Below are 20,985 nucleotides of genomic sequence, written 5' to 3'. Positions count from 1 at the left end.
CTTAGGATTGAATCTGAACTCAGGTCATCTTGACTCCAGGACCAACACTCTATCCATTGTGCCATCTAGCTGCCTATTCCTAGTGTCTAGCGTAGTTTTTTTATACACAACAGAAGCATTTATTAAATGCTTGTTGAATTTTTTTAATGCATTTAGTATTTTCTATTAAATTTATCTATGCTTTTGTCATCTTTCAATAGAATACAAGTTCCATGAAAGTAACAGCAAAAACATCAAAGTTTTGTATCTCTTTCAGCACCTGTTGTAGTGAGAAAATGACTGGTTTGGATTCGGAAGACTTATGTTCACTTAGTAACTTATGACCTTGGCAACTTACTTAACTAGCCTGGGCCTCTACTTCCTCATCTTCCAAATGAGGGAGATCAGGATAGATGTCCTTGAAGGTCCCTTTTACCTCTAAATCCATGATCCTTTGAGCTCACAGGGCTCTGAACAAAACATGTGTTGCATAAATGAATGATTAGAAAGAAAAATGAGAATTTCTCAAAGTCAGCTTTATTAATAGAAATGTTTAAAAACAATTGCAACCCTTAGGAACCTCCCTCAGATAGATGAAAATGAAACAAGAGATATTCTAACTATCTTTTGTCCCAAATTTCCACAAACTGCAGCCCATCACAAAATATAGAGTTCTATTTTTCCCTATTTAAGGGTAGATGAACTCCATTCTTCACTACTCAAGGGTGTTTCAGTTTAGTTGCTTAAACAACCTATAAGGCTAAGATTTATTAGATGCATAAACCTGTTTCATGCTTATAGAAACCCATGGAATTAACCCTTACAGCTTCAAAGCAAGAGTAGAACTGGGCCAGTGAACAGAGTACACATAATTTTAATGTTTGTGATTAACTCAAGTCAAAATAAGTAATTTCCTCTGAGAACAGAAAGACTATCAATAGCAATGAAAGGAACAATGAGAATCTCCACAGATATCAGACACAGAGGAACCAAGAGAAGGTACACTGCGGGCAGTAATCGATACTTTTCCTTGCCTCCTTCACTCCTCTTAGTAAATATGGGATAAGATGCTTCCTGTCTTTTCCAGTCTGGTGGATGTGAATCTTGGGAAAGCACCAACCAGCTACAATGAGTTTGTACAAACAAAATGACTTGCTGTATCAGGAATTCAAAGCCTTTTCAGTGTCTCAAGATCCAAAAGTAAACAATGTACAGATGAACAGGGAGCACTTGTTATCCCTTCTAAATCTTGTATTCTGTGTAATCTATGGAAACATTACAGTAAGACTAGATAATGATGATACACCATAGTCATGAGAGGCATGGGATCCAGGGAAGAGAGAAGTGAATAGTGTGCTTCCTGTCAGTTTGATGAATAGAAAATGCTTCCATCACCTGGAGTATAAAAGGGATAGTATCTGGAGAACATGCACCAACTCTGGAAAGACTTGGGAGAAATGGAGAACAATGGCGATACTTTTCTTTTAGTATTCAATTCTACTCCAATAGAACATGGTGCCCAGGAGAACACAGAACTAGAAAAAAAATTAAGAAGTCATTTCATTAGAAGTATCTCTCATATTTAAGAGAAGGCAACATTCAGGGTTATGCGACATTCAAATTTAAGAAGTACCCTTGTAGGATGTTGGTAAGGAAGAGATTTTTCTTAAAAGCTCTTATTTATCTATAAACTCCTATTTAACAGCCAAATATCCTCACTCAAGAATCGTCTGATACATTACATGGCCTTTCCTGTTCCTTTTCTTGGAAAAACCCTCTTTCTTTGATTACAAATATAGTCCCAAATTAATGGATTCTAACTTCAGTGTGGATCAGTTCCTAACTTGAGACTCTTACTATTGATGTTTTATCTATTACCCCAAGGACAGCCTCCCTTTCTTATTCTTTATTAACATATAGTATATAGCGGGGGCTGCTAGGTGGTGCAGTGGATAGAGCACCAGCCTTGAATTCAGGAGGACCCGAGTTCAAATCTGGCCTCAGATACTTAGCACTTCCTAGCTGTGTGACCCTGGGCAAGTCACTTAACCCCAGCCTCAGGAAAAAAAAAACAAAACAACAACATATAGTACATAGCATAATAGTGTGTGTGTGTATATATACACACACACACACATATATATATATATATACTAAATAATATATTATGCATATATGCCATATATTATACATACTATACATAATATACCATTTGGAATATTATACTATACATACATATGCACATATATTATATACATATAATATATATGTTATGTATTATATAATATATTATAAATATATTCATTGTATATGTGTATGCATAATTATATATATAAATTATATATGCATATAATATACTATTTAAATGTATATATTTTGGGGGGAAATAGGGATGGTCTATCTATGATTTCATTGACCTAGGGAACTTTAGGTGAGGAAACTGTCTTTATAAATATAAATCAAAAGTTGGTCTGCAACTTATAGCCAGACAGTTATATTGGGTTCTTGAGAAGTTAATTGACTAGCTCAAGGTCACATAATCAGTGAGTAGCAGTGGCGGGACCTTGAACCCAGATCTTCCTGACTCTGAGCCCCTCCCTATGTCATGTTTCTTTTCTGCAATAGTGGTGAAAAGTATTAGGATGTTGATAATTCACTTTTGTAAAATATAGTGTTTTGTTCATATACTTGGCTCTCCCAAGACTTGATTGTGGCAAAGCATTAGGAAGGTCCAAAAAAAAAGTGGGAATGATTGTGGGCTACTATACTGCAAACTAGCCTACAATCACACAACTACTAAGTGGCTGTAGTGGGATTTGGACCCAATTCTGATTTACAAGGGCAGCTCTCTCACCCCGATGTGTTCCTGATGCTCATAATTATACATTCTGTATGTAAGTACCACTTATAAAAGGATACATGAAAAAGGGACCTTTGGGAAAAGGGAAGCTGTTAGAGGTCAAAGGAGGGATACCAACCAGCCTTCATTTCCATGGACTCATTTCTTAAGACTAAAAATTAAGAATATAGAGACTTAATCGCACTTTTTATACTTTCGTTATCCTCTTGTCATTACAATTCATACCAGGAAATACTTACAGTCCAACAAAGAATAGCAAATCCAAACCATGCAACGCCCCAGGCATGTCGATTCATTGGTCCAGAAATCAGTTCATAACAGCCCTGGGAAAGAACCAAGAAGCAATTAATGTTGAATCATACCCCTCCAGCAGGATGTGGAAGGAAAGGATGATAAGGGACAAATTATAGAATCATTGACATAATAAGACAATTCTTCTCTTGAGGCATTATGGTATAGTGGAAAGAGTTTTCTGGTTCTAGAGTGGAATCACAGGGATTCAAATCCCAGTTTGAACAATTAACATTTGTATGACCTTGAACTAAGTCAATCAACCTTCATGATCTTCATTTTCCTCATTCTGTAAAAGGAGTAAGTTCAACAAGATGGTCTCTGAGATCTTTTTCAGCTCTTGATCTACTAACCATATTCCACGAGGCAACTCAAGTTTGTTTTATTTTTAAAAATATTTTTCTTAGTTACATGTTAAAATAATTAACATTCAGTTTTTTAAATTTTGAGTTCTTAATTCTGGAGAATAATTTGGAACTATGCCCAAAGGACTATCAAACTGTGCATACCCTTTGATCCAGCAGTGTCTCTACGGGGCCTGTATCCCAAAGAGATCATAAAGGAGGGAAAGGGACCCACATCTGCAAAAAACATTTGCAGTAGCTCTTCTTGTAGTGGCAAGAAACTGGAAACTGATTGGATGTCCATCAGTTTGGGAATTTCTGAATGTTATGGAGTATTATTGTTCTGTAAGAAACAACCAGGAGGATGACTTCAGAAAGGCCTGGAAAGCCCTACATGAATTGATGCTGAATGAAGTGAGCAGAACCAGGAGATCATTGTATATAGCAACATTATATGATGACCACTTCTGATGGACGTTGCTCTCATCAGCAATCAGGTGATTCAGACCTATTCCAATGATCTTATGATAAAAAAAGCTATCTGCACCCAGAGAGAGGGCAATGGGAACCAAACGTGGACTACAACATTTTCACTCTTTTTATTATTGTTTGCTTGCATTTTGTTTTCTTTGTTATTTTTTTTTTTCCTTTTGGATCTGATTTTTCTGGTGCAGCATGATATTTGTGGAAATATGTATAGAAGAATTGCACATGTTTAACATATATTGGATCACTTGCTGACTTGGTGGGGGAAAGGGGGGAAATTAGAACACAAGGTTTTGTAGGGGTGAATGTCAAAAATTATCCATGTACATATTTTGAAATAAAAAGCTATAATTAAAAAATTGATTTCTAAATTCTCTTTTTTCCTCCCTTTCTTCCTCTGTCCCTATTCTCTCTCTGAGATGGCAAGCAACTTGATATAGGTTTATCATGCAAAACATATTTCCATATTAGTCATGTAATGAAAGAAAACACAAACCAAAAAAAAATCCATGAAAAAAATAACATGAAAAATAGTATGCTTCAGTCTGTATTCAGACTCGATCAGTTCTCCCTCTGGAAGTAGATAGCATTTTTTATCATATATCCTTTGTAATTGTCTTTGGTCATGGTATTGCTGAAAATAGCTGAGTTATTCATTGTTGCTCATCACATAGTATTGGCCACTATATAAGATTGCTATTATTGTTTATAATGTTCTGCTGGCCCATTTCACTTTGTATCAGTTCAGACAGCACAATTTGGCACTGCTTTGCTGAGATGGGGGCACAATAATTTTTGCTGAAAAATTTGTAATGAGTACATTTAATCTTTCTCTATTTGGTAATCAATCTATTTAACAAAAGTGTAGTTCTTTTGGCACCTGTAGTGATAGGGGTTGAGGTCCCTTTAAGACTCCTTTCTAATTGCCCAACCCCCATGGCTGACCTTCATTCACAAATCCTGGTCAAAAGCACCCGTTTGAATATCCGGGCCCAGCCCCTACCTTCAGCTCAGCTTTCCCCAGCCCCCACCAGATCTGAGCTATCTGAAAAGCCCGCCAAGAACTTGGGGGTACTGCCCATCTTCTTTTTGGTATAAAAGGGCCAAACCGGAGCTCTCTCTTTGCAGGAGCCCTTCCCCCCCAACACATGGTATCCTTCTGGCCATGTAAAGGTTCCTGCCCGCCCAGCGGCCACCTCTGGCCCTGGTGTCTTTCTAACTGAACTTTACTTCCAAATTCCTACAATAAACCTTTTATTTAGCAATCTAGGTTTTTGGGCCTGTAAATTCATTTACAGGGGACACTGCGCCTCATGGGATTATCTTACTATCTATGTGCCGACAAACAGGGTTCCCCCTTTCCTTTCCTTAGTAGGAAGTTGGCCAATGATGGCTCAGTTCTGGAAATATATACAATCAGCTGTCCTTGCTGTAAATTCATCTGGAGGGTTTTGTGAGTGATGATAGTGCAATGGAGGTGCTTGTCAAGGGGGGAAGGGAGGGTGGTGATGTGTCTAGCTTAGAAATGATAGTTCAATTTTCAGTATGAGTATTTATATCTCAGAAATTACCAAGCCACAAATCAGGTCTTTATTTGTTGTTTAGTTTCATTGTCTAGAATTAAGAAAATGATAGATAAAATGTTAAGTAATGCAGATTCAACTAAAAAGTGTTATGTATAATATTTTTTTTTTTTCTTCAGAGAACTAGTTGTTAAACATTTACCAAGCATGCTCATGGGCTCTACCACCATTTCAGAACTTACTAGGTATTTTGTGATTATTTCCTGTTCAGGTACTGAGCAGTGAAGCAAAACTTTTTAGCCCAAACTGAGTAAGCCTACATAAGGCTAAACTAAGCTTTCTTTTTCTTTGTGTTAATTGATTATGGGGTAGAAAGGAGGTAGGAGAGAGAGGGAAATGTTTAAACTTCCAGGTGAGGAGAGAGGCCTTTAGTATCCACAAAGCTTACCAGAGTGCCTGAAGCACAGTGGGAGCTTAATAAAGCTGATAATAAGGTGATAATAAGCATAATAAAGCTGACTGATTAGCCTTCTGTGTGGCCTTGAACACATGGTTCTGTCATTTCATTCTTTTTTTTTTAAGTGAATAAAGTTTGGAGATGGAATGGATTAGGTCACATCCATGTAAGTTGGAAGTACTACCAGAGGACTAGGGATGGAAATCCATACCAATTTTTGCCAGCAGCTGAGGCCAATAAGGAACAGAGCCCCAAGGAGCAACTTGTGGGATCCAGCCCAGCAGGAAATCAACCTGACAGTCTGGATGTCATGTCCTGCAGCAAGGCAGTGATTCATTCAGCAGCTATGTCCTGTCCATAAGGGAAGTTGGTGAGCCAAATGGTGAGTGGCAACTACTTAAATTTGAACCTATTCACCTTCATGGACTAAGGTGGTAGAGGAGACAGTGTGCCCTGGATTATTTTTTGAGGAGCTGATGATAGAAGAAAGAGGACTTGTGTTTGTACTTCTGTTTACAATTTCTTTGTAAAAGCTGATTTGTGTTAATTGATTATTAATGATCTTGAGGAGATAACTAGAACTGGCAAATAATATTGGAGCATAGTCTCTGACAATTGATATGAGGTAAGTGTGGGAGAAACAGGCTAGAATTGGGGCTCAAAGCCATAGCCCTATAAGAACTTGCCATTTGGTACAAAACCTGCAAGGGTAAGATATAACCAACCATACTGTGGGGACCTGCCTTGCCAATATATGTGAAAACAAAGACCCCCATAATTTACTGGACTCCATGTACAATAACTTTAGTTGAATATTCCTACAAGAATTTGTTACCTGCCTCAAAAGTAAAAACAGAAAATCAACTCACCTATACCATATTAGTGAATCTAAGCAGGGCCATAGATTTTGGCAAAGAACATTTATTAGTTCAGAACAAATTTATTCATATTAAATGTGATCTGATCACCTTTAACCAAGAGAATCTTGTGAGGTTTATCGTAACTCACTCAATGTCTTCAATCAATTCCACAAAAGAACACAGTAGGGAGAAAATGATTTTTTGGCAAGGAATTAGTTCCTTAAGAACAATGGTATAAGTAGATGATTTTATATTACAGTGGAGTTTTTTTTAATCATTGTAAAATGTGGTTATAATTCACTATAGGAAAATCACCATTAATATTTATATAATATTTCTAGCTTCATGTTTGAGCCTTACAATAACTCTGTAAGGCATTTTTGCATATATTACTGTCCTATTTTGTAGATGAGGAAACTGAGGTACAAAGAGGTTGTTACTTGCCCGGGGACATTTAAATATAGATCTTTCTAATCATCCTGTTCAAGGATGACATGAAACATTCCTCTTTCTTATTTAAGGCAGCTAGATGGTACAGTGGATAGATTACTAATCATGAGTCAGGAAGAGTGCATATATGGCCTTAGACACTTACTAACTGTGTGACCTTGAGTAAGTAATTTACCCAGTTTGCCTGAGTTTCTTCAATTGCAAAATGGGAATAGCATCTGTCTTACAGGCTGTTGTGAGGATCAAATGAGATAATATTTATTAAGTGCTTAGCATTCTGCTGGCACATAGTAGGTGCTATAAATGCTTATTTTCTTCCTCATTCCCTGATTCCAAGTCTAGCAATAAGTTCACTATTCCAGGCAACTTAGCAGTACATCCCTTTTACCACTTTACTCCCCTGGTCCCCTATGATCCAACTTCACTGGCCAAGTTGCAGTTCCTCACATATGATTCTCCATCTTCCATCTCTGTACCTTTCCCTGGTTCTCCTCCATGCCTGGAATACTCTGTCAACTCACCTCTATCTTTGAATTTTTCTGATTTCCTTCAAGGTTCAACTCAAAGCCCACCTTCTCCAGCTGTTAATGCCCTCCCCTTTCAGATTTCCTTTACTCTGTTTACCTTCTGGGTTGTTTACCGCCCCCTCTCCATTACAATGAGAGTAGCCTGAATTTTGTCCTGGTCTTTCTTTGTGTCTCCAGCATTGGGCACAGTGGCTGGTATATAGCAAATACTTAAGAAATGATTATTGACTTACTATTGTGAATTACTGAGTTACAAAGTTGGCCAGAATGACCTTCTATGGGATAGATGATTTCTTAGTGGCCAAATCAAAAGGCCTTTTCTTAATCTCTTTGCCCTTACAGCCATGACTGATACTGAATCATCTTGTACTCCAAGCTCTTCGCTGTAAGTTTCATGACAATGGTTCTTCTGTCTGATTGCTCCTTCTCACTTTCCTTTGCTGGATCTTTATTCTGACTGCTCCCACTAATCAGAGCACAATTAATTTTCAGATTTTTATGTTCAATCTTATTTTTCTCCAACATTGCATCTCCAGATCCTTTTTGGACATTTTGAATTATCACACCCAGATTTTTTTTTATGGTAATAGCTTTTTATTTTTAAAAATTCATGCAAAGATGGTTTTCAACATTTGCCCTTGCAAAACTTGGTGTTCCAAATTTTTCTTCCTCCTTCCCCACTTTCCCCCTCCTCTAGAAAGCAAGTAATCCAATATAGGTGAAACATATGCAATTCTTCTAAATATATTTCCATATTTATCATGCTGCACAAAAATCAGATCAAAAGGGAAAAATTAAAAATTAAAAAACAAGCAAACAACAACAAAGATGAAAATTCTGTGCTGTAATCCACATTCAGTCCCCATAGTCCTCCCTCTGGATGCAGATAGCTCTCTCCATCACAAGTCAATTAGAAATGGTACCCATAGAGATCTTAAACTTAGCATATCCAAATTTGAACTCATTATCTTTCCCTTCAAACCCTCCTCTTTTCCAAACTTCAAGGGCATCACCAAACTCCCAGTGTCCCAACTTGCTATGTAGATCTCATTCTTGATCCTCATTTTTTCTTCCCCCCATCAATTCTACTTTTGCAACATTTCTTGTATACATCCTCTTTTTCTTCGTTGCTACCCTTCTGATGCAAGCCTTCATCACCTCATGCCTAGTTTACTAGAATAGCTTTTCTATAAGTCTCTTCTCACTCCAGCCATCTTTCACTCATCTATCAAAATGATCTTCCTAAAGCTTAGGGATGACCATTTCACATATTGTATCACTGAAAGGCTCTTGGTCTAGTATTGTACAGGCCTAAGAAGTGTGATTTCAGAGGGCAACAAGAACAATCTTAAACATGAGATTCTTGAAAAAACTCTTAGCCGCTTACTCTTTCTTGCCAGTTTTGCTTGTCTTTTAATACTTCTCCATAAGTTATTAGTTAGTTGTTTGAAGTAGTACTTTTATTTATGCTAAACTTACTTCGTTCAGGGTGCAGGAGTGCTGACTCATCATCAGTGCACTTGGGGATTTGGGAAATAAGTCTATGTTCCCCTTAGCCAGGCTTTTCCTGGCTTTATAGATCAGCAGACATGACTAGCACTTAGCATAGTGTTTGGCCCATAGTAGAAAATGACCTACTCTACCATGGCTAAAGACTTTTTGGCTTGTTAGCATAAAATAGCCTCTCTTATCACTATCACTTTACTTTTGCTTCTCTGGGCTTCCTCTGTTTTGTTTAAACCTTCTGAAAGATTACAGTGACCAGAAATGTGCATTGATCTGTAGTCTCACCAATGTGGGACACTCCCTCCAGTGATGCAAACTGTAATACATCCATATCTGCCCATCCAATGAGACTGTCCTCTGAGCATTTCCACAGATCTGCCACAGGAAGCAGGGAACTTGACTTGTAGGAAACTTTTTTTTAACATCCATTTTATATTGCATGCATATAAATGGAGCTCAAGATAGGCCCATTGGTTATCCCCTTTGACACATTACCAGCCCATCTGTGGTTCCAGTCATTAAATTTCTAAGATGGCAATTTTTACACCACAACTCCTATGTAATTCCTTATTTGTAATGCATGGCTCATGCCCATCAATGTATTCATCCATTGATATTTTGGGGCACCTCAAATTTATTTTATATGAGGATAGGAAATGGACCATAAGCTTCCTTATCTCTTTCCCAATCACTATGACATTTTGAAAAACACATAAGATTCTCTTCAGAATAACTTATTGTGTTTCAGGGAGCAAAACTAGATCTGGCTTCAGAATTCAGAAGTTATGGATTCAAATCCTTCTAATATATGAAGCCTTATATAACTCACTGAACCTCTCAATGCCCCCAAGCAATTCTTTTAAGACCATATATTGCTGAATAGTTGCTGCCCTGCATTGTAAAGGGAGTTTCTTTATCTGGAATTCTCTGAAACTATGGAATTACAGTTTCAATTCCCATCTCTCCCCATTCCCCATAGCTTCTATGACATTCAGGCAGACATTAATATTTTTTCAGTTTGTACTTACAACCAAAGGACCTAGAAATTTATCTCAGACTAAACCCTCTGGTGCATTCCTTTGAACTCTCCTAATATTTTACTCATAGCTCTCTTTTAGACTCATCATATTTTCTTTTGTTTTAATTTTTTAAATACATACATGTCCTAATTTTGACTGATTGTTGGATGTCTTCCATGTCTGGAATTTACCTTTGCCTCCTGGCTTCCTTTAAGTCTCAGCTGAAGTTCAGCTACCTTCTGCAAGAAACCTTTCCTAATCCCACTTAATGCTTCTCTTCTGGGATTACCTCCTATTTTCCCTGTATATATTCTTTTTGTACATAACTTTGCCATCTCCTTCATTAGAACAAGGGCTGCTTCCTTGCTTTCTTTATATCCCAGGTGCTGAGCACAGTGCCCAATGATATGTTACTGCATAGGATTGCCTTAGAAATTGAAAAAACTAAGAAAGACCTTGATTTAAAAGTCAAGGCTGTCCATTATATATGTCCTGGGCCATTTCCTATCATTTTGACTTTTGTCTTGCTGCTGAACTTCATGATTCTAGAGGAATGAGGGTTATGACTTTCTGCTGCTTTGCCTCACTGAAATTCAGGTGACATATGAGTCAAGATGTTGTTCTCGTGCTGCCATTGGTCTTCTCTGAGAACTAAAGGAAAAATGACGATGATAACATAGTATTGGCTTAAAATGGTAGTTGATGATTCAGGCCAGTTCCTGTGGTCTTGTGATGGAGAGAGCCATTGGCACCCAGAGGAAGGGCTATGGGGACTGAATTTAGACCACAACATAGCATTTTCACTTTTTTTGGTGGTGTTTGCTTGCATTTTGTTTTCTTTCTCATTTTTTTTTTCTTTTTGATCTGATTTTTCTTGTGCAGCAAGATAATTGTGGAAATACTTATTGCACATGTTTAACATGTTGGATTACTTGCTGTCTAGGGGAGGGGGTGGAGGGAAGAAAGGGAAAAAAATTTGGAACATGAGGTTTGGCAAGGGCGATATTGAAAATTATCTATGCATGTTTTGAAAATAAAAAGCTTTAATGATAATAATATTTAAAAAAAAAAGTTAACTGGTAGAAGGAAATGATCTAAGAGTATGAGAGCTGAGCACCATCTGGTGACCAACAGGGATACTGCGGGAAAGTTCAGTTTCTACTGGGAAGGACAGGAGGTCTGCTTAGGGTGCACCAAATTAATTCTGATGCAACCCCTGGCTGGTTTTTTAAGCACATGGTCAACCAATTAGGAAAAATGATATTTGCACCGGTATGTTGGCCAACTAGCTAAGTGATAATTCATTTTCTGTGAGCTAGATGTGAGCTATCACTATTATATCACTGTCACGGATACTTTGCCTTTCAAATTCTTAAAGATAACTAGTAACTTTCCCTCCTAAACCTTCTCTTCATAATGACAGATATTCATCATCATTATGAAGCAAGATCTGGAGTCCCTTCATCATCCTGATTATGTTCCTTTGTACTCTGTCCTCTCTAGCTAACGGGCCATTCTGCCAGGTCTTTAGAGAAAAGGCACTTCTTACCTTGCTGTGATAATAACCGGACACACCAAGTTTACAAGCGTCGAGATTGAGTGGCTTATAGAGAGTGTCCATGACGCAGCACTGATGAGGCCAGGGGTAGTCGGCATCATTATTCACATCCCGGAAGGCCGACTTGTACTTTTGCCAATCTGATGGACCATTGACCCCGCAACACTTTTCCTGTCCATGGGAAATAAAGTCAGTATTTCTTTTCATGATTCCTGCTAAAATATTCACTGGAATAAATCAGGTATTAAAGGGGAAACATAAATAAAATATTATTTTACAGCTTAAACTCACTCATAATCCTACCATTAAAGCTTATTAAGAGTCTCTGTGTGGGGGCAGCTAGGTGGTGCAGTGGATAGAGCACCAAATCTGAATTCAGGAGGACCCTAGTTCAAATCTGGTCTCAGACACTTAACATTTCCTAGCTGTGTGACCCTGGGCAATCACTTAACTCCAGCCTGGGGGGGGGGGACGTCTCTGTGTAAGAAAGAGGGAAAAAGACAATTAACTTTTGGTTTAATGATGCTGAAAAGATGGTTTTTTTCATTCTGGAAGAAAAAGCCCATATCTTCTTTCCTCCTTCCTCCCTTCCCTCCCTCCTTTCCTTCTTTCCAAGAAGAATTTAAGTTCCTTGAGAGCAGGAACAATTTTTGTACAAAACCTTTTTGGTTTGTATCCCCATAGTAGGTGCATAATAAATTGCATCGAATTACATTGAATTGTCACATTCAAATTGTGCTCTATATATGTTGTAATACTTAGTTTAGTTTTGTTATCTATAAGCGTTTCTATTAATAAAGGACTCAACCAGTATTTATTAAATGACTACTATGTATCATGGACTGTGCTTGCTAGGGATACAAATGAATTAGAAAAGATCACAATATATATAAAGGAAAACAAGACAGAAAGGCATCACAATTCTGACTAAAGAGATAAGAGGTAGACTTGAGGAGTAATGGTGAAGATGTCTCTTTCCTTTTGGGTTATAAATGCAAAATAAGGTATACATGGTCAGATACAGCCATTGTGTTTTTACTTAGCTGTATTAATCGGATTACAGCAGAAAGTTTTATGAAGAGGAGGTAGGATGGGAAGGACTTAATGATAAGTGATCATTAAGAAAGACATCAATAAAATATTTTGAGGCAGGTGGATGGTTCAGATATGCTAGTTGTGTGACCATGGGCAAATCACTTTGTGCCTCAATTTCTTCATCTATAAAATGGAGATAATAATAATAACAACATCCCAGGGTTTTTGTAAGGAGATATTTCTAAAGTGCTTTGCAAACTTTAAAGCATACTAGGTATCATTATTATTATTTATTAAAAGAAAATGATATATATATATAATACAATGTTCCCTAGGAACTATTTTTCCAGCAATAAAGAGAGGCTGACACCAAAAAGATGTGTGCTTTTTTAAAAAAGACAGTATTATTTTAATTATGAACTTGACAAAAACCATCAAATTGAGCATTTCCAAAAACACAAGACAAGAAAAAGAGGCTTTTTCATAAAAACACAAATCTCCATTGTATGAACCTTGTTGTTTCTTTTTAAGTATAATCCACATATTACTTCCTAAATTGTCCACTAGTCTGCTTTCCCTGGTGTCTGTTAAAAATACTTCACTGGTTCTCCTTTTTTATCTCTGCCTATTATTCATCCTCTCTCTCCCATAATTCTCCCTTCTCCATTAAAACCTTCCCCTATAATTGACAAGCAGTCAAGGAAAACAAATATGCAAATTGATGATGTCAAAAAATGTGTATCTCATGAAACTGGTCTTGAAAATAGCTTTCTGATCATTGTAGCCCAATAACTTTGTATCATAGGACTAAATTGTCTTAAGTTTGATTTTTATGTATTCAAGAGTTTATATTCAACAATATATATTTTTATATCATGAAAGGCAGCGTAGCTTAGCAGATAGAATATGGGACCTGTAGCCTTAAAGACTATGTCCATGAGCAAATCACTTAAATTCTCTGTCTTAATTAAATTAAATTCTCAGAGCTCTTAAATTCTTCAAGTTCTAATACAATTCTGCACTGGAGTCAGGAAAACCTGAATTCAAATCTTGCCTCAGATATTTGCTAGCTGTGTGACCATAGGCAAGTCACATTTTATCTCGGTTTCCTCACCTGACATCAGCACCTCATAGAGTTGTTGTGAGGCTCAAATATGTAACAACATGTTTCTTACACGTTAGAGAGTGGTACAAACTCAGCAATTATTACTAATTAAAATTTATGACTACAGAACGGAGTTTTTCCTCTGTTGTATTATATTGCTATTGAGCCATCTAACTATTATTTGGTCTGATGTCAACATACCTAGAATTCTGGGGAAATCAAAAATCTCTTTGGTTTTGCATAGTTTATGGTTAATATTACCAATCAGTCAAATGGCAATTTGCAAATGAATAGGCTTGGGATGTAGTGGGAAGAATACTAGACTTGAAGTGGGAGGACTTTGGTTCCTTTCTAGTGACTTCCCAGCTGTGAAATCTTAGACAAAATGAAACAATATCCATCTTTGAGGGGTTTACATTCTGTTAAGGAAAGATGAGATATACACATATAAATGTATGTACAATAAATATAAGGTAATTTTTTGGGAGAGAGGAGGTACTCTCAGTTGAGGAGATGTATTCTCCCCAGCATAGGAGGTAAGAACAATGCTTTAATTAAGATTTAAAGGAAACTAAAGCTTCTAAGAGATAGAGAGGAGGATGCACAAAGATGTTGAAACAAAAGTTGGAATATTTATGACAGGAAGAGCAAGAAGGCCATTTTAGTTGCATTAGAGAGGAAAAATAGGTTGTAGCCAAGCCTAGAAGGACTTAAAGCCATAGTGCCTTTTGCCCTATATCTACTGGATAAAATGGATAAATTAGAATCCTGGGGGGCCTGGGCTACCAGCTGAATGACATAGGCAAGTTAAAGCCTCTCTGAGCCTCAGTTTCCTTAGCTATAAAATGAGAATAATTATGCCTGCAATATATAAGTTTATTGTGAAGCTCAAGTGAGATAATATAAAATGCTATCAAATGTCTATTACAGTTATAATTATTATTAATTTGAAACAATGAGTCATAATGGATAGATAGCTGACTCAAAATCAGGAAGAACTGGGATCGAATCCTGTCTCAAACATTTCAAAGCTATATAACAGGGGGAAAATCACTTAACCACTCTGAATCTCATTTTCTTTATTGAGGTTAGACCAAAAATTATGGTTAGATTGCTCAATAGTAATATATTGCAACAGAGAAAAACATTTTCTTTGTCTGTAAAACAGGACAGATGTTCTCAGCCTGTTAAGAAGGTCAGGCGAGGTAATGTAGGAAAGTATTTTACAAACTTTAAAACTTCATATGAAAAAAAAAACTTCATATGAATATTAACTATTATTTTTATTATTAATGGTAATAAATTTAGGATGAATAAGGGAGTAGCCAGAGGATTCTCAGGATATTCCAGCTTCTGGAGTCAGGGAAAAGAATCATTTAGTCAACAATTAAGTGCCTACTATGTTCCAAGTACCAAGCTAGATGATGAGGAAACAAAAATAAAAAATCATCTTGATTTAAATGTCTTAAAATGTCTTTTAATGCCTTAGACTGGTACTGAAGTACCAGTAAGTACTTGGATGTAGAAAGAGGCAATCCAACTAAATTTAGACATTTAAAATTAGAAATAAGTTGAGCTATTTTTAGTTATTTTTGTTCTGGACTTTACTGTTTTTGGTGTAATTTAAACTTTGAAATATGTTTTCCTTAAAGATTAATATCTAGCACAAATATAGCTGAAACAGAAAACATGTGGGTCCCAGAATGATATTATATATATAAAAAAATTTTTTTATATAAAATTATAGTCAACTTTAGTAGCAAGATTCTGATTATCCCACTTGTAGATTTTTTCAAATTCCCTTCCTGCTTTTCAGAAAATTAATTTCTGTTCAGTGGCTCAACCAAAGAGTAGACATCTGTAGGGAAATGGAAACAAAACATTAAACATACTAAATTTCTCCCTTTTACCAGTTCCATTAAAATATTTAATGAGAAGTTGAAATTATAGATGCTACTCAATTTTTGAAACAAATATTTTCCGGAACACATATACATCAAAAGCAAATTTTTATCAAACAAATCCTTTTCCTGTTGACTTACATAGTAAAATTAGTGATATATTAACATGGAAATACATACATAGTTTTGTATGTAATAGTATTTATGTATAAGTGTATATTTGTATATAAGTATATATGCATGTATCTATATATAATTGTGTTGAGTTGAAAATCTTGAGGAAAGATTAAGTCTTGAGCCTTATTTAATAAGGCCAGGCTCATGACTTACTGGATATATAAATTTTTTTAGTTCTTTGGATCCTCTGAATAAATATTTGGGATACCTTAGCTTTCCTTCTCCATTTTCCCTTTATCTAGGCACTGTATTTATGACATGTATTAGACATAGGTTGCAATATCATACTTAACCAGAAAGTGACCCTGTCTTATACGTAATATACTGATGGGTAAAAATTCCTTCAATACAAAGATTTGAGGTTTATAAAACATGTTTTTCCTGATATATGTGTACAAATTAAATAGTCTGTAAAATGTATTTGCTTTTTTCCCCTAAGAGAGATAACTGTAATGGTTCCAATTTTCAATGATTCAAATAGTTTCAAAAGTTTTTGAGGGGTACAATCTGAAGATAAAGATTATTCATATAATCTCATGGAATATCATGATTTTTTTTTTCCGTGAGGCTGGGGTTAAGTGACTTGCCCAGGGTCACACAGCTAGGAAGTGTTAAGGAATATCATGATTTAGCTGAACAATTAAAACGTATGTAACTCTTGTAGTATTGGAAGACAAAAGGGAAGTCAGTGATAGGCAAAAGAGCTAAAGTGAAATCCTGATAATCACCCATCTCTGCAACTAAAGCTTCCCATTTTCTTCCCAATTGATTCCAGGCCTAGTCAATGAAAATGAAAAATCAACCAAGGAATACCTTTCTGATGATCACTATTATAATGTGATAGTAAAATAATTCAGTTTCACAAATACCTATCATCTTAATACATGGTAGACCTAGGAAGTGCCAGATGAGTATGCCAGATATTAAAGGAATTCAGAAATCCATTGTTTGTATATTTTTGCAAGTTTTCTAAAGTACAAGTAGTTTAAAATTATCTACATTTCTTTGTAATGTAGATAGAAGAATATAAATTTTTGTCATGTAACATCTTGACATTTTCTAGGCCATGCTTATCCAAACAAATCTTACATGACTATTATCTCAATAAATGACACCAAAATCCATAGATCTCTGTTCCTGAGATGGGGTTTCTGATATATAAGCCTCAACGTTATTTGACCTCAAACCCAGGCTACCACATATTGCCCAGTCATTTAAAAACCATATTCTCTTTACTATAGCCACTACCATCCCACTAGAAGTTGTACTCTGATCCTGGAACACTGGGCTCTGTTAAGTTGCTCAGAACCAGGTCATTTCAAGACCACGTCTCTTCAAGTCATCTCAACTTATCCTGGTCCATCCCCTACTAGAATGTAAATATGTTATGGACTGACACAGTCTTGCTGATTCATATTTGTATCTCCAGCATTAAATTCTGAACTATAACCAAATGAAATAAATATATAGAAAAAAGAAGACTGCACATAAAACTATGAATCTCTTAAGTACATTTTTTTCCCTTTTAAGTACATAAGAAAATTGACATGCAACTTTCAAAGCTATCTGTGTTTTCTTCTGGCTATCCTTGTGTTCTCTTTTGTCCATTTAAAAATATTTCAATCACCCTCTTTTCTTTTTCTTTTTTTAGAAGGGGACACTGCTATTTTCTCAATTCACTACCCCAGTTAAAAAAAAAAAAACAAACTTTTGTAACAAAAATGCATAGTCAATCAAAACAAATTTCCACATTGGCCATGTCCAATTTTTATATTTCTCATTCTGCACTTTCTGCCCTCTGTCCTTTCTCATTGTCAGAGAAAGCCCTCCTCTAAGCCCCTCTATGGAAGGGCCTCAGCCACAGGCTGTCATATTCTCACCAAGAGCATCAGGCGGTCCCAGGTTTTGGTCACTTCTCTATTTTTCCATATGTCATCATTATTGGACTGGCTTTTGTTCTGGTACCTTTCCAACATCTGCCTCAGGAAGAGATTGGTAGTGAACTATCAAGAGAAAAGATAGAAAAGGATTAGACTGACAGTTCCCATGTTGGAACTTTATAAACATCAAAATACGTGTGAGCTAAGAGGTTCTTTATCTATGGAAAGCAAAACTGTATCCAGTAAATTCAGGTGGACTCTGGCTGTGGGTCTGCTTTTGGATGACAAGACCAGTATGGGAGTACCACAACTTGGCCAAAAGAGAAAGTAATTTAAAAATTGGATTAGGCTGAGAAAGGAGAGGGAGGAAGGCAGAAGAGAGAATAGAGTCATAACTATTATGACAAATATAATTGGGTTGAGTGATGAACTCAGGGACAATGGGGCTGGCAACAGATTATCCATCACAAATATAGGCATTTTGAATGAGCGGGCAGGGCCCATGCCTCAGAAAGTTCCCCAAATGCAAATGATCTTTAACCCCTCACTTTTCAACAAGGGGACAGAAGCAAGGAGAAGTGGCAGGTTAGGGGCACTGTCATGGGGGACAGGAGTGCAGTGGTAATGGGATACTTGGAGACAGCAGTCAGGGGCTGCCCAAAGAGAGTAAGGGGTATAGATGCAGGGGTTATGTGGCACAAAGATAGTAGAGGACCATGAGACCCAGGAACTGTGGGCTGAAGGATTGCTTTGGAGAGAAAGTGTGCCTTTTAAATGTTGGCATCCTGGGGAATTGTCTGTACTCTTTCTGATTATGGCTCTGAGAGGGAAGGGAAATAGAGAATTAATTATGGATCAAACTCATATTGTATTAGAATGATAATTAGAAAGTATCCTCCCAAACTCCCCCATACTTACAAAATCTCGTTGCACAGCTGCTGTGATACTAGATGCAACTTCAAAGGCATATACTATAAACATCAAAATAAAATACTGAAAAAGAAGCAAAGTACAAAAGTTATGCATTATCGTCTTTTTAGACACACATAAATATGTATATACATACATATGTATATATATATATATATGTATATATATATATAGCCAATACAGAAGTTTTGCTTGACTATGCATATTATTTTTAATTAAATTTTATTTTAAATTCCAAATTCTCTCCTTTCCCTATTCCTTTCCACCACTGAGAAAGTAAGAAAAACAAAACCCATTACCCAAAGACAAGTCTTTTTAGAACAGATTCCTTTTTTTAAAATGTGTATACTCATTAAAATATTTATTGAATACATTATATATGAGCCTTTTTGCTAATCTCTAGTAGACCTAGTTCTTCTCTTTGCATTAGGTATTTAGAGACCATCTAACCTGAACCCCTTATTTTAAAAACATGGGATCATAGATTTAGAGCTAGGGAAGATGGGGCACAACATCTTCATTTTACAAATGAGGAATCTGTGGTCCATAGGGATTAAATGACTGTACAAGACCCCACAGATAACCAGTGGATGAACTAAAAATTGAGCTCATGTTTTCTGATGCATATGCAGCATTCTTTCTGCTGCACTGCACTGCTACTCAGCTTCCTAGCTGGTTCCTTACATTTTCCCATGGCCCAGAAAAAGATCCAAGGGACTGACCCACTGTAGTGACTGGCAAAAAGCTCCCTGATGGACTGGCTCCCTGCTGTGTTTGCACAGGAGGAGGCAGAGGCTTTGCAGAATTGAAGAGAAACCAAAGGTATGGCATGACTCCTAAACCCCAAGTATAACAGTGGAACGTACCAAGAGGAAATTTTATAGAACAGTAAAGCTGTACTAATCCAGAATAATTTGGGGAAAACCTCTTTTTGAATTCCTGAAAAGTCTGAACTGTAGAGAATTGGCAACAAGTTTAGCTTCTATTTCAGCTACAGATGCAGTAACCAAGTATAGACCAGATCATGAGTGGACATGGCTCTCGATGCAGTGTGGAGACCTTGGCCCTTTTAAGCTAAGGTCTTTAACTGGTTTCAGTTTGACTGAAGCAACACCCAGAAATGAGGTAAGAAATGAGACAGAAAATGGCCCTTTTCAATCTGGAGGGGAGATACTTTCTGGATTTCTGGCCAAAACATAAACAATTGCTATTTACATTTACTCTGAGTCAAAGAAGGTCCAAAGACCTAGAGGGACTTGACCTGGGACCTATTGTTGGTCAATCTATGAGAACCAGAGTTATTTGGATTTTAGGCATAGTCCTTGAGAAAAAGGTCATTTCAAGTGCATCAGAGAGAAAAGTTGCTGGTGAATGTTTAATAACTGGCTCTCTGAAAAAAAATGTAAGTATGCCATAATTCTAACCTTATTCCAAATGAGTAACATTTTCTTCACTACCTTCTTAACAATAAAACAATAAACTAACTATTCCCTAAATTATAGTGTTTGCTAAGTTCTGAGGTGTAAAATGCTTACACTGAAAGTTTAACAATCAGCTCCAGTTAAGAGTTAGCTCCATCATATCCCTAGAAAGGAGGGAAACTAGGCATGAGACACATACATGCCAACTAATTTGCTTTCTCCACTTATAATCATCCTTTCACAAAATTTGTGTAGAGGATTTGGTAAGTAAAATGATGTTTGCTCTTTTCTGGGTGATTCATCTCTACATCTTCACATATAACTATTCTCAGTCCTGCTGGAGGATGTGAAATTGCCATAAAAGTCAGATTTATTTTTTTCTGAATCAGAGCCTCTTGTTTACTTGCTTATTTTGATTAGTTTTACAGGTGCTTTTCTATAAGCCTATACTGGACAGATTTCTATATTTATTAATTTTAGAGGGTAGAAAGAGGGAAAAGGGAATTTTCTTTTAAAATTAAAATTAAAAATTTTAAATGAACAAAAATTAATTTTTATCCCTCCTATATCTTACCTTCATTGAACAAAGGAAAATAAAGTTCTTATAATAAATAGTCATAATATTATTTTTTGGACATGGCTAATAGGGAAATTTGTTTTGTGTATCTATATACAT

At 36.4% G+C, this 20,985-nt stretch overlaps 1 protein-coding gene across 1 annotated transcript in view; it reads right to left on the bottom strand.

The window, feature by feature from the left end:
* Positions 1 to 494: 494 nt before the first annotated feature.
* The window catches only part of UPK1B (uroplakin 1B), a 42,730-nt gene continuing 22,239 nt past the window's right edge, over positions 495 to 20,985 (bottom strand). Inside the window, exons 4-8 of the mRNA XM_074301305.1 lie at positions 18,877 to 18,967; positions 17,959 to 18,081; positions 11,852 to 12,031; positions 3,079 to 3,162; positions 495 to 1,514 (exon numbers count right to left, since the gene is read on the bottom strand). Of these exons, the coding sequence (XP_074157406.1) occupies positions 1,464 to 1,514; positions 3,079 to 3,162; positions 11,852 to 12,031; positions 17,959 to 18,081; positions 18,877 to 18,967 (529 nt within the window). The 3' untranslated portion in view covers positions 495 to 1,463. The remainder of the gene's footprint in view (positions 1,515 to 3,078; positions 3,163 to 11,851; positions 12,032 to 17,958; positions 18,082 to 18,876; positions 18,968 to 20,985) is intronic.

This window comes from Sminthopsis crassicaudata, chromosome 3 (genome assembly GCF_048593235.1).
Source record: "Sminthopsis crassicaudata isolate SCR6 chromosome 3, ASM4859323v1, whole genome shotgun sequence".
Lineage (NCBI taxonomy): Eukaryota > Metazoa > Chordata > Mammalia > Dasyuromorphia > Dasyuridae > Sminthopsis > Sminthopsis crassicaudata.
Note: the sequence above shows the minus strand (reverse complement) of the source record. Positions and strands in the feature narration are given on the sequence as shown.